This window comes from Meleagris gallopavo, unplaced genomic scaffold, assembly GCF_905368555.1.
Source record: "Meleagris gallopavo unplaced genomic scaffold, MGAL_WU_HG_1.1 scaffold_2, whole genome shotgun sequence".
In the NCBI taxonomy this organism is placed as follows: domain Eukaryota; kingdom Metazoa; phylum Chordata; class Aves; order Galliformes; family Phasianidae; genus Meleagris; species Meleagris gallopavo.
The window spans coordinates 265,858-279,028 of NW_028147016.1; the positions used below are offsets into that span (position 1 = coordinate 265,858).

The 13,171-nt window shown below is 41.8% G+C and overlaps 1 protein-coding gene across 1 annotated transcript in view; it reads right to left on the reverse strand.

The window, feature by feature from the left end:
* Positions 1-12,262, reverse strand: part of LOC104916085 (maltase-glucoamylase-like) — a 90,284-nt gene extending 78,022 nt beyond the window's left edge. The window contains 5 exon segments of the mRNA XM_085215058.1: positions 3,369-3,478; positions 4,522-4,642; positions 8,384-8,457; positions 9,881-10,001; positions 12,235-12,262. Of these exon segments, the coding sequence (XP_085071184.1) occupies positions 3,369-3,478; positions 4,522-4,642; positions 8,384-8,457; positions 9,881-10,001 (426 nt within the window). The 5' untranslated portion in view covers positions 12,235-12,262.
* Between the last annotated feature and the right edge of the window lie 909 nt (positions 12,263-13,171).

Sequence of the window (13,171 nt, forward strand, 5' to 3'; positions counted from 1 at the left end):
ATGGGATGAATTGGGTTGGGATGAGCTGGGTTGTGTTGGGTTGAGCAATGTGTTGGGTTGGGTTGGGTTGGGAAATGGGTTGGGTTGGAGTGGGTTGTGTTGGGTTGGGTTGGGATGGGACGGAATAAATTGAGCTGGGTTGGGTTGGGAAATGTGTTGAGTTGGGTTGGGTGGGTTGTGTTGGTGGGGGTGGGATGGAATAAATTGAACTGGGTTGAGTTGGGAAATGGCTTGAGCTGGATTGGAATGGGTTGGGTTGGGTTGGGTTGAGTGGAATGGAATAAATTGAGCTGGGTTGGGTTGGACAATGGGTTGGGTTGGGTTGGGATGGGTGGGATGAACTGAGTGGGGTGGTTGGGTTGGGCAGTGGGTTTGGTTGGGTTGGGTAGGGTGGGATGGGATAAACTGATCTGGATTGGGTTGGGATATGGATTGAGTTGGGTTGGGGTGGGTTGTGTTGCATTGGGTGGGGTGGGATGGAATAAATTGAGCTGGGTTGGTTGGACAATGGGTTGGGTTGGGTTGGGTTGGAGTGGGTGGGGGTGGGATAGGATGAATTGAGTGGGGTGGGTTGGACTGGGATGAGTTGGGTTGGGATGGGATAGGATGAATTGAGTTGGGTTGGGAAATAGGTTGGATTGGGTTGGGGTGGGATGGGCAGTGGGTTGGGTTGGGGTGGGTGGGGGTGGGATGGGATGCACTGAGTTGAATTGGGTTGGGTTGGGGTGAGGTGGGTTGGGAAATGGGTTGAGCTGAGTAATGAGTTGGGTTGGGGTGGGATGGGATGGGTTGAGTTGGGTTGGGATGAATTGGGTTGGGGTTGGTTGGTTGGAGTTGTTTGTATTGGGTTGGGTGGGGTGGGATGGAATAAATTGAGCTGGGTTGGGTTGGACGATGGGTTGGGTTGGGTTGGAGTGGGTGGGGGTGGGATAGGATGAATTGAGTGGGGTGGGTTGGGATGAGTTGGGTTGGGTTGGGCAATGGGTTGAGTTGGGTGGGGGTGGGATGGAATAAATTGAGCTGGGTGGGTTGGGAAATGGGTTTGGTTGGGTTGGGTTGGGTTGGGATAGGTGGGATAGGATGAATTGAGTGGGGTGGGTTGGGTTGGGATGGGATGGGATGGGATGAATTGAGTTGGGTTGGGAAATAGGTTGGATTGGGTTGGGGTGGGATGGGCAGTGAGTTGGGTTGGGGTGGGTGGGGTGGGATGGGATGCACTGAGTTGAATTGGGTTGGGAAATAGGTTGGGAAATGGGTTGAGGTGGGTTGGGAAATGGGTTGAGCTGAGTAATGAGTTGGGTTGGGGTGGGGTGGGATGGGTTGAGTTGGGTTGGGATGAATTGGGTTGGGTTGGGTTGGGGTTGGTTGGGTTGGGGTTGTTTGTATTATGTTGGGTGGGGGTGGATGGAATAAATTGAGCTGGGTTGGGTTGGACAACGGGTTGGGTTGGGTTGGGGGGGGTGGGATAGGATGAGTTGAGTGGGGTGGGGTGGGATGAGTTGGGTTGGGTTGGGCAATGGGTTGATTTGGGTGGGTTGGGCAATGAGTTGGGTTGGGTGGGGGTGGGATGGAATAAATTGAGCTGGGTGGGTTGGGAAATGGGTTTGGTTGGGTTGGGTTGGGTTGGGAAATGGGTTGAGCTGAGTAATGAGTTGGGTTGGGGTGGGATGGGATGGGTTGAGTTGGGTTGGGATGAATTGGGTTGGGGTTGGTTGGGTTGGAGTTGTTTGTATTGCGTTGGGTGGGGGTGGGATGGAATAAATTGAGCTGGGTTGGGTTGGACAATGGGTTGGGTTGGGTTGGGTTTGGATGGGTGGGATAGGATGAATTGAGTGGGGTGGGTTGGGTTGGGATGAGTTGGGATGGGATGGGTTGGGTTGGGATGGGATGGGATGGGATGAATTGATTTGGGTTGGGAAATAGGTTGGATTGGGTTGGGGTGGGATGGGCAGTGGGTTGGGTTGGGTTGGGTGGGGTGGGATGGGATGGTTGAGTTGGGTTGGGTTGGACTGGACGGTGGGTTGTGTCGAGTTGTGTGGGGATGGATTGGGATGAGTTGGTGAGTTGGGTGGGTTTTGGTTGGGCAACGGGTTGTGCTGGGTTGGGTGGAGATGGGTTGGGATGGTTTGAGTCGGGTTGGGTTATGCAGTGGGTTGGATTGGGTTGGGTGGAGGTGGGTTGGGGTGAGTAGGGTTGGGTTGAACTGCGTTGAGCAGTGGGTTGGGTTGAGTAGAGTTGGATTGGGGTGGGAAATGGGTTGGTTGAGTAGGGTTGGGTGGGGTTGGATTGGGGGATGGGTTGGAGTGAGCTGAGTTGAGTCGGATTGAGGTGGGAAATGGGTTAAATTGGGTGATGGGTTGAATTGGGTCGAGTAGAGTTGGGAAATGGGTTGGATTGGGAAGGGTTGGGTTCACTGGGTGGGGTTGGGTTGAGTTGGGTTGGGCTGTGCTGGGCTGAGGTATTTTGGGAAAAAAAAAAAACCCCGAGTTACTGTAATTTAAGCTAAATGCCCCAAATTCCAACTTGCCTCTGTTTAGAATAAATGCTCCCAAACCCAAACAAGTTATCAATGCTAATTGCCTCCAGAAAATTATTTTTCACCTCAAATTAAGTTTCCATCCCCATGGGATTACCCTAAAACCAATCGAATCTTTGCTGGGATTCCAAGTCCCACAGTACCTCCAAGATACTGTTTATCTAATCAGGCTTACTCCTGGAGGTTGATTTCCTTAATTAGACCTTTCAGAGGTCAATTTTGCTTAATTAGAGCACCTTGATGTCAATTTTCAACAGTTAGACTCCTCCTGAGGTCAATTTTCTTTAATTAGATCTTTCCAAGATTAGCTCAGCCATCTCACACTTAAGGTCATTTTCCTTAATTACACCTTTGTGAGGTCAATTTTCCTTAATTAGACTGTTGTATTATAGTATTAATTACTGTACTTACGATTAAATTACAGTATTTCTAATATCCCAATCCTTATTTTGTATCGATGACCGCTGAACCAGTAACACCCATTCATTTATTGCTTTATGACTGATTTTTAGGACGTCTGTCTTTTTTTTTACCTGTTGTTGTTGTTGTTGTTGTTGTTGTTGTTGTTATTATTATTATTATTATTATTATTATTTTCTTTATGATCTCCTTTTTTGCCTTCCTCCCCCCCACCCCCAAAATGAACCCTGTGTTTGTACCCACTGCTCCTACAGATACAATAAAGACTTTTCCCACTCTCTTGGGGGGAGAGAAAGAAAATTCATTACTTAATCAATTTAATTAATGCCTCCCTCACCTCGCAGCATCTCCCCCGTGCACCAAATTTTGAAGGAAAAGACCCCAGAAAGACAAACCTCGGGGGAAATCTCACCTTGAAATGGAAGCGATTTTGTGTCTGGTATTCTGCAGTGAGGAGAACAGTGTTGATGTCGTCCCCGAAAAGTGAAGGTGAGGAGAAACGGGTCAGCGTTGCTTGAAATCCTTGGAGAAAACAACAAATTAAACCAAATCCAACCCAAATCTAAACCTACTCAAAGCCCAATCCAACCTTAAGAGTATCTGAAGCCAACCCAACTCGAATTCAACCCTAAAACCAACCCTAAACCCCAGCCATACTGAGACGTACCCACACTCAACCCAAGCCCAACCCTAAACCCCAAACCTACCTACCACCCCAATCCCCAAAGCCAATCCCGAATCTGAACCCTTTCAACTCCAAATCCAACCCCAAACACCAAACCCAATCCAACCCAAACACGAACCAACCCAGCTCCAACCCAACACCGAACTCAACCCGATCCCAAACCCCAAATCCAACCCGAAATTCCAAACCCCAAACACCAAACCCCAAACCCAACTTGAAACCCAACCCCAACCTGAACTTATCCAACATCAAATCCAACCCCAAACCCACCCCAAAACCCCATAGCCAATCCCAAACCCAAATCAACCCAAACATAAACCTACTCAGTCTCTGAACCAAACCCAACGTTAATCCCAAATCCAACCCAAAACCCCAAACGCAACCGCAAATCCAACTAAAAGCCCAACCCAAGCCCAACCTAACTCCAACACAAACCTCAAATCCAACCCCAACCCAAAATCCCAAACCAAACCCAAAATCCCAAACCCAATCTCAAGCTGATTCTACCCAACACTAAATCCGACCAAACCCTAAATCCCAAACCCAACTCAAAACCCCAAACCCAATCCCAAGCTGAACCTACCCAATCCCAAATCCAGGCTCAAACCCAACTCGAAACCCCAAACCCAACCTGAAACCTCAAATCCAATGCTAAACCCAAACCCAGCTCCAACCCAACATCAACCCAACCCCAAAACTCATCCCGAAATCCCAAATCCCGAATCCAACTCAACTCCAAACCAACCCAAACTTAAACCTACTCAAAAACCAAACCCAAACCCAACTGCAATCCTAAACCCTAAAGCCACCCCAAAACTCCAACCTCAGCCCCGAAACCCCAAATAAACCTAAAACCCGGTTTGGGGATGATGGAGCTCACCCTGCTGCGTCGCCTGCTGCTCTCCCTCCACCCTGTAGCCATGGTTGGAGGAGAAGAAGCACCAGGGGACACTGGTGTCACTCTGGGGGCTCCAGCAGCACCCACGGAGGTTGCACAGGTTCTGATCCAAAACAGAGACAAAAAAAAAAAAAAAAAAAAAAAAGGTGATTTTTTTACCCCCCCAAAATCCCATATTGTGACATCGATTTGGAAAAGTGAGAGTTGGGAATGAGTTTTGTTTTCCATCCGTTCACCTCCGCCTGCGAAAATCCCATTGGGAAACGGAGCGTCGGAAAAGACGGGAAGGTTTTGGGGAGTAGAAAAAAAATAAGAAAAAAAAAAAAAAGATTTAAAAAAAAAAAAGAGGATTTGGGGACAATTTCTTTCTTAAGGCCACGAGGAAAAAAGTGTTGGGTTTTTGGTCGGGGGAATTAAAGGAATGATTGCTGTGGGATGGATGCGGTCGCGCATCGAGGATTGCATGGGAGCGGTGGTTTGGGTTAAAAACAATAAAAATTGGGATTTGTTTCCGCGTTATTTCCAACAGAAGAAGAAAAAAATAATAATAATAATAAATGAATTAAAAAAAAAAAAAGATGGAAGAAATAAGTAAAAATAAAACCCTAAACTCGCGTTGGAAATGGACACGCGATTTCCAACCCCATTCACTTCCATTTCCTTTCACTTTGCTGTAAGAAATGGAGGTTTTCACCCATTTTTTTTTTTTTTTTTTTTAACATATTTCACCTTTGGCACCAAAGTTGGGTCACCTGTTCCAGTCAAAGCCCCCCTTCCCCTCCCCTTTTTTTTTTTAATTGATTCGGCCTTAATTTTGCCCTCCAAACCACCAAAACTTGTTTCTTCACCTGAAAACTATTTGCACCGCTTCAGTGACTGCGAATGGGAAATATCCTTTTTTTTTTTTTTTTTTTTTTTTTTAACTTTATGTCAAAAAAGGAAAACCTGCAATTAATCGATCGACCAATATCCCCATTTCCCACTTTTTCTGAGTGCTCTTTTTTACCTCCCACTGTTCCTCCCTTCCCTCCAGACTGAAAACGATTGGAATGAGAATCTTCAGCCGCGAACGTTTCGATTAGCAGCCTTCAAATAAATCCATTTTAAGGGTTTTGTGGTGGGGAACTTTTGCTGCAGAGCAAAGAATTTTCCTTCCTACCAGTGCTGGGACAGAGTCCGCCAGATAAAAAGGGCTCTGGCTGTGATTAGAGCCAGATAAGGGCTTTAATTTCGTATCAATATTTAAGCTCGCCGCACCCCCTGGGGCGATAAGAGGGACCAAAAAGCACAGCTTTGCTCCTGGGTGACCCCAAATCGAGGTGATAACGTGTGAACGTTGCCCTCTGCCCCAGCGCAGAGCTGTGATACGGATGGCAGAACGTGAGATCTCCGGTGTCAGTGACATTCCAAGGACCCGTGGCATTGCTGGCATTCTTTTCGTCGCCGTTGCAGATAGGGGAGGGTGGCACTCCGTGGTTCTTGTGATATGAACTCGTTGGATTTACTTTAATTAATTTATTTAGGGGCATTTGGAGTGAGAAAGATAATTGAGATGCGGTGCTTGATGGCTCTTGTTGGCTTGGTTTTCTTCCCCCCCCCCCTTTTTTTTTTTCTCTAAGGGTATTTGGGGTGAAAAAGAAAATTGAAATACGGTGCTCAATAGTTCTCATTATACATTTTTTTTCCCCTCTTAATTATTTTTTAAGGGTACTTAAAAATTGAGGTGTGGTAAAGTGTGGGATAACAGAAATGGGAATTTTGCAGGCCAGTGTTTAGGCAGAAATTGGCTGAATGGGAAAGGAAAAGGAAAGGGAGAAAAGGAAAGGAAAGAAGAAAAAAAGGAAAGAAAGGGGAAAAAGGAAAGGAAAGGAAAGAAAAAGGAAAAAGGAAAGGAAAGGAAAGGAAAAGGAAAGGAAAGGAAAAGGAAAGGAAAGGAAAAAAGGAAAGGAAAAGGAAAGGAAAGGAAAGGAAAGGAAAGAAAGGAAAGGAAGGAAAGGAAAGGAAAGGAAAGGAAAGGAAAGGAAAGGAAAGGAAAGGAAAGGAAAGGAAAGGAAAGGAAAGGAAAGGAAAGGAAAGGAAAGGAAAGGAAAGGAAAGAAAAGGAAAGGAATGAATGAAAAAGGAGAAAAAAGGGAAGGAAAGGATAAAAGGAAAAAAAAAGAAAAAAAAGAAAAAAGAAAAGAACGTGAAAAAGGAAAAAAAAAGGAGAGAAATGGAAAAAGGAAAAGAAAAAGGAAAAGAAAAAGGTAAAGAAAAAGGAAGAAAAAAGGAAAAGAAAAGGAAAAGAAAAAGGAAAAGAAAAAGGAAAAGAAAAAGGAAAGGAAAAAGGAACAGAAAAAGGAACAGAAAGGGAAGAAAAGGATAAAAAATGAAAAAGGAGAAAAAAGGGAAGGAAAGGATAAAAGAGGAAAAAAGGAAAACAGAAGAAAAAAGAAAAAAGTAAAAGTAAAGGAAGGAAAATGAAAAAGGAAAAAGGAAAAAAAAAAGAGGAAAGAAAAGGAAGAAGAAAAAAAGGACGAAGGAGACAAAGGGAAAATGAAAATGAAAGAAAATGAAAATTAAAAAAAAAAAAAGGAAAAAGAGGAAAAGAAGAGAAAAAGGAAAAGAAGAGGAAAGGAAAAAGATTTAAAAATGGAAAAAATAATCAATCAAAATTTGAAGATATTTCAGATTTTGGTTTTGCAAATTTCAGATTTGAACATTTCCAATCTCAAAATTTGTTGTTGTTCTGAAAATCCCGGTTTAAAAATTTCAGATTCTGACGTTTTCGGATTCAAACTTTTCAGATTTGCATTTTTTGTTCTGAAAATTCAGGTTTGAAATGTTTGGATTCAACATTTTTGGATTCAAACATTTCAGATTTGAATTTCTGGTATAGTTCTGTAAACCGGGGTTAGAAAATTTTGGATTTGACATTTTCAGATTTGAAGATTTCAGATTTGATTTTTTTTGTTCTGAAAATTCAGCTTTGAGCATTTCAGATTTGAATTTCTGTTGTTCCGTAAAGTGGGGTTTGAATATTTTGGATTCGATATTTTTTGATTCAAACATTTCAGGTTTGAATTTCTTTTATAGTTCTGAATATTTTGTTCTGAAAATCCAGTTTGAAAATTTTGGGCTCAGCATTTATAGATTCTAACATGCCAGATTTGAATTTCTGTTGTTGTTCTGTAAATTGGGGTTTGAAAATTTCAGATTTGAACATTTCAGATTTGAATTTCTTGTTGTTGTTCAAAAAATTCAGATTTAAAAATGTCAAATTCAGCGTTTTCAGGTTCAAATATTTGAGATTTGAATTTTTGTTTTGAAAATTCAGCTTTCAAAATTTTGGATTCGACCTTTACAGATTCAAAAGCTTCAGATTTTAACTTTTTTGTTGTTGTTCAAAAAATTCAGGTTTGAAATTTTTGCATTCAACAGGTTTGGATTTGGACACTTCAGGTTTGAATTTCTGTCGCTGTTCTGTAAACTGGGGTCTGAAAATTTTGGATTTGATATTTTCAGATTTGAAGATTTCAGGTTTGAATTTCTGTCACTGTTCTGTAAACTGGGGTCTGAAAATTTTGGCTTTGATATTTTCAGATTTGAAGATTTCAAGTTTGAATTCTTTTGTTCTGAAAATTCAGGTTTGAAAATTTCAGATTGGACTTTTTGGGTTTTGAAAAGCTGAAATGGAAATTTGGGGGCGTCGTTGCGTTGCTGCCATCAGCATCTCACACCGAAAACTGGAGGTGCTCCAGGTAGTTGAAATGGTTGAAAATGCATTGAGCAAAACTACCTCAGACTTCTTCACTTTTTTGGGGTAAAAAAAGCAGATTTTTACGTAGTCTGGAGTTTTTTCACACCTTGGTGGCGACTTGATCTGGAATGCAGTCGATCCTCTCCGCTATTTCCACACTCGGGCAACTTGGGGAGAATTCTGCAAGGATCAGAGCTTCCTCTCAGCGTTTCCATTTCTCCCAATTTCAATTCCCTCAAAATCTCCCCCAAATTTCAATTTTCCCCCCAAATTTTCCCCCACATTTCCATTTTCCCCCAAATTTTCAATTACCCCAATGTTTCGCTTTCCCTTGAATTCCAATCCTCCCCCCAAAGTTTGAGTTCTCCCCAAAAAGTTTCACTTTCCCCAAAACTTCAGTTCCTCCAAATTTCAATTCCTCCCCCAAAATCCCCCACATTTCAATTTCCCCCCAAATTCCAATTCCCCCAAAATCTCCCCCAAATTTCAATTCCCCCAAATTTTCCCCACATTTCCATTTCCCCCAAATTTTCAATTACCCCAATGTTTTGCTTTCCCTTAAATTCCAATTTCCCCTCCCCAAAGTTTGAGTTCTCCCCAAAAAAAGTCCCACTTTCCCCAAAACTTCAGTTCCCGCAAATTCCAATTCCTCCCCCAAAATCCCCCAAGTTTCAATTTCCCCCAAAATTCCAATTCCCCCAAAATCTCAGTCCCTTCAAATTCTCCCCCACATTTCAATTTTCCCCCCAAATTTTTCCCCAATTTCCATTTCCCCAAAATCCAATTCCCCCAAAATCTCAATTTCCCCAAAATTCCTCCAAATTTCAATTCCCCCAATTTTTCGCTTTCCCTTAAATTCCAATCCTCCCCCCAAAGTTTGAGTTCTCCCCAAAAGTTTCACTTTCCCCAAAACTTTGATTCCCCCCAAAATCTCAGTTCCCCCAAAATCCCAAATCCCCAAAATTTTCTCCCGGATTTTAGTAACCTAAAATTTCAATTCCCCCAAAATTTCAATCCCCCCAAAAAGTCCCACTTTCCCCAAAACTTCAGTTCCCCCAAATTCCAATTCCTCCCCCAAATTCCCCAAAGTTTCAATTTTGCCCCGAATTCCAATTCCCCCAAAATCTCAATTCCCTCAAAATTTCCCCCGAATTTCAATTCCCCCCAAATTTCAAATTTTCATTTCCCTCCAACTTTTCCATTCCCCAAAATTTTCATTTTCCCCCTAAACTTTCCATTCCCCTCCCCCCTCAAATTCCCCCAATACCAAAACAACCCGATTCTCCCATTTCTCCTCTCTCCCAAACCACCCCCAAAATTTCTCCCATTTTCTAAACGGATTTTTTAATTTTTTTTTTATTTTTTCTTTTTTTGCTCATTTTCTGATGCTTTTAAAGATTTTTAAGCTCAGTGCCGCCGCTGCTTCCCGCCACGCCGGCTGGGATTGAGTTTTTCAACTCAATTTCTGTGGATTTCAACCGATTATTTTTCTTTTTTTTTTTCTTTTTTTTTTTTGCTCAGAAGCGATTTTGTGCTTCCTTCAGTTACCAACAAGCACTGAAAATCCCAAAATATCCATTTTCCTCCCCAAAACGGCGCTCACCGCTGCTGGCTTCGCTCTCCTTGGTGGCCAGAACCCCGATGAGGACGCAGGCCACGACCACCACAGCGCAGAAGAGGACGCTCAGAACGATCTCCAATTTGCTGAATTTTGCTTTTCCCATCTGTCCCGGGATTTTTTTCGGTGAAGAAACGCCCCCCAAAAACCACAATTTTTAGAAAAAGTTGGAAATTATTTCCGTTTTTGTTTTCTTTTTTTTTTTTAATTATTTTCCCATCCGTCCCGGGATTTTTTTCGGTGAAGAAACCCCCCCAAAAAACACAATTTTTAGAAAAAGTTGGAAATTATTTCCGTTTTTGTTTTCTTTTTTTTTTTAATTATTTTCCCATCCATCCCGGAATTTTTTTCGGTGAAGAAACCCCCCAAAAAACCACAATTTTTAGAAAAAGTTGGAAATTATTTCCGTTTTTGTTTTCTTTTTTTTTTTTTTTAATTATTTTCCCATCCATCCCGGGCTTTTTTTCGGTGAAGAAACCCCCCCAAAAAACCACAATTTTTAGAAAAATTGGGAAATTATTTCTGTTTTTGTTTTCTTTTTTTTAAATTATTTTCCCATCCATCCCGGGATTTTTTTCGGTGAAGAAACCCCCCAAAAAACCACAATTTTTAGAAAAAGTTGGAGATTATTTCCGTTTTTGTTTTTTTTTAATTATTTTCCCATCCGTCCCGGGATTTTTTTCGGTGAAGAAACCCCCCCAAAAAACCACAATTTTTAGAAAAAGTTGGAAATTATTTCCGTTTTTTTTTTTTTAATTATTATTATTATTTTTCTCGCGCTCCCTGAGAGGTGCGTTAAAGTAAAGTTAATTTATTAAATTAAATTGAATTTAAAAGATTAAATTGTTTAAATAATTTTGCGGCTCCATCTGATGCTGGAGGTGAAATTTGCTGAGGTTTCGGAGATGGAAACAAAAATGTTTTTGAAAAATGTTGTTTTCCAAAAAAAAATTATTATTATTTTTTATTCTTAATTTTTTTTTTTTGGGGGGGGTGTCAACGGTTTACGGGCATGACAGGGGGTAATGGAAAGGAATGGGAAAATAGGAGGAAAATGGAAAAAAATGGGGAAGAATGGGGAAAAATTGGAAAAATTGGGGAAAGAATGGGGAAAAATGAGGAAAAATTTGGAAAAATTGGGGAAAGAATGGGGAAAAATGAGGAAAAATTGGAAAAATTGGAAAAAGGGGGGAAAATGGAAAGAAATGGGGGAAGAAGGGGAAAAGGGGAGCGGGAAGCATAAAAAAATGGGGGAAAGAATGGAACAAAATGGGGAAAATGGGGAAAATGGGGAAATGGGGAAATGGGAAAATGGGGAAAAAATGGGGGAAAGGAGGAGAAAAATGGGGGAAAGGAGGGGAAAAATGGGGGAAAGGAGGGGAAAAATGGCGGAAAGGAGGGGAAAAATGGCGGAAAGGAGGGAAAAATGGCGGAAAGGAGGGGAAAAAGGGGGAAAAGCAGAAAAAAATTGGGGAGAGAAGGGGAAAAACGAGGAAAAATGGGGGAAAATGGAGAAAAATAGGGGAAAGAAGGGGGAAATTGAATCAAGTGGGGGAAAGAAGGTGGAAAATGGGGAAAATGAAGGAAAATGAGGAAAATGGGGAAAGAAGGAGATAATGGAATGAAATGGGGGAAAGGAGGGGGGAAATGGGGAAAAACTGGAGAAAATGGGAAAAAATGGGGGAAAGAAGGGGAAGACAGAATGAAATTGGGGAAAGAGGAGAGGGAATAGAGAAAAATGGGGAAAATGAGGAAAAACGGGGGAAAGAATGGGAAAATGGAATGAAATTGGGGACAGAAGGGGAAAAAACGGAAAAATTGAAAATAAATGGGGGAAAGAAGGGGAAAAATGGGAAAAATTGAAAATAAATGGGGGAAAGAAGGGGAAAAATGGGAAAAATTGAAAATAAATGGGGAGAGAGGGGGAAAAATGGGAAAAATTGAAAATAAATGGGGAAAGAAGGGGAAGAATGGGAAAAATTGAAAATAAATGGGGAAAGGAAGGGGAAAAAATGGGAAAAATTGAAAAATAAATGGGGGAAAAGGGGAAAGAATGGGAAAAATTGAAAATAAAAGGGGGAAAGAAGGGGAAGAATGGGAAAAATTGAAAATAAATGGGGGAAGGGGAAGAATGGGAAAAATTGAAAATAAATGGGGGAAGAAGGGGAAGAAATGGAAAAATTGAAAATAAATGGGGGAAAGAAGGGGAAGAATGGGAAAAATGGGGCAATGGGAAAAAGGGAGGGGGGAATAGGAAAAATAGGAAGAAAATAGGAAGACATGTAAAAGAATGGGGAAAAAAGATGGGGAAGAAGAGAAGAATTTTGGTAGAAACTCACCTTATGGGCCCTCTGCCTCCCGCTTTGCTCTCAGGGCAATAAATCCCCGTTTTATTCCCTCTCGTTATCAGCACGGCACCCTGATTGCTAACGAGCTCTGCCAATGGGGGCAGCCCTGAGTGCTTTATATCTTAATTAGTTGCTGTACTTTACTTTTTTTTTTTTTTTCGTGTAGATATTTATTTCTTTGAGGTTTGTTTGTTGGTTTTTCGTGGTTTTTTTTGCTGATTCTGCAAAGGACGTCGCCCGATGGGGGTGGGAATGTGAGGCTGTAAAGATGTGGCACTGGGGGGGCAATGAGGGGGGAGAGGGGGGATAAAAATGGGGGGGAAGGGGGGAAAAGGGGGGAAATCGGAGTGGGGAAAGATGGGGGGGTTCCCATGTGGAGGGGGGAAGGGGGGGGGAGGAAAGGAAAGTGGTAAGGGGGGAAATCGGGGATAAGAATGGGAATGAAATGGGGATAAGAACGGGAATAAAAATAAATAAAATGGGAATAGAGTGGGGATAAAATGGGAATGAAATGGGAAATAAGTGGGAATAAAATTGAATTAAACGGGAATAAGAATAGATAGAATGGGAATAGAATGGGAATAAAACGGGAGTAAGAATGGGAAATAAATAGGAATAGAATTGGAATGATATGGGAATTAAAATGGGGAAATTGGAAATAAAAATTCGGAGCAGAAATGAGAATGAAAATGGAATGAAAGTGGAAATACAAAGGGGAAGGAGAAGAAATAAAAATGGAAATAGAAATGGGGGTAAAATGGGGACAAGAAAGGGAATAAAAAGAAATAAAATGGGAAGAAGATGGGAATAAAAGTGGGAATAAAATGGGAATGGAGATGAGAAAATAAGATGGAAATAAAGATGTGAATGGAAATTGGAAAAAGGAATAAAACCGGAAATAAAAAAGTGAATAAAAATGGAAATAAAA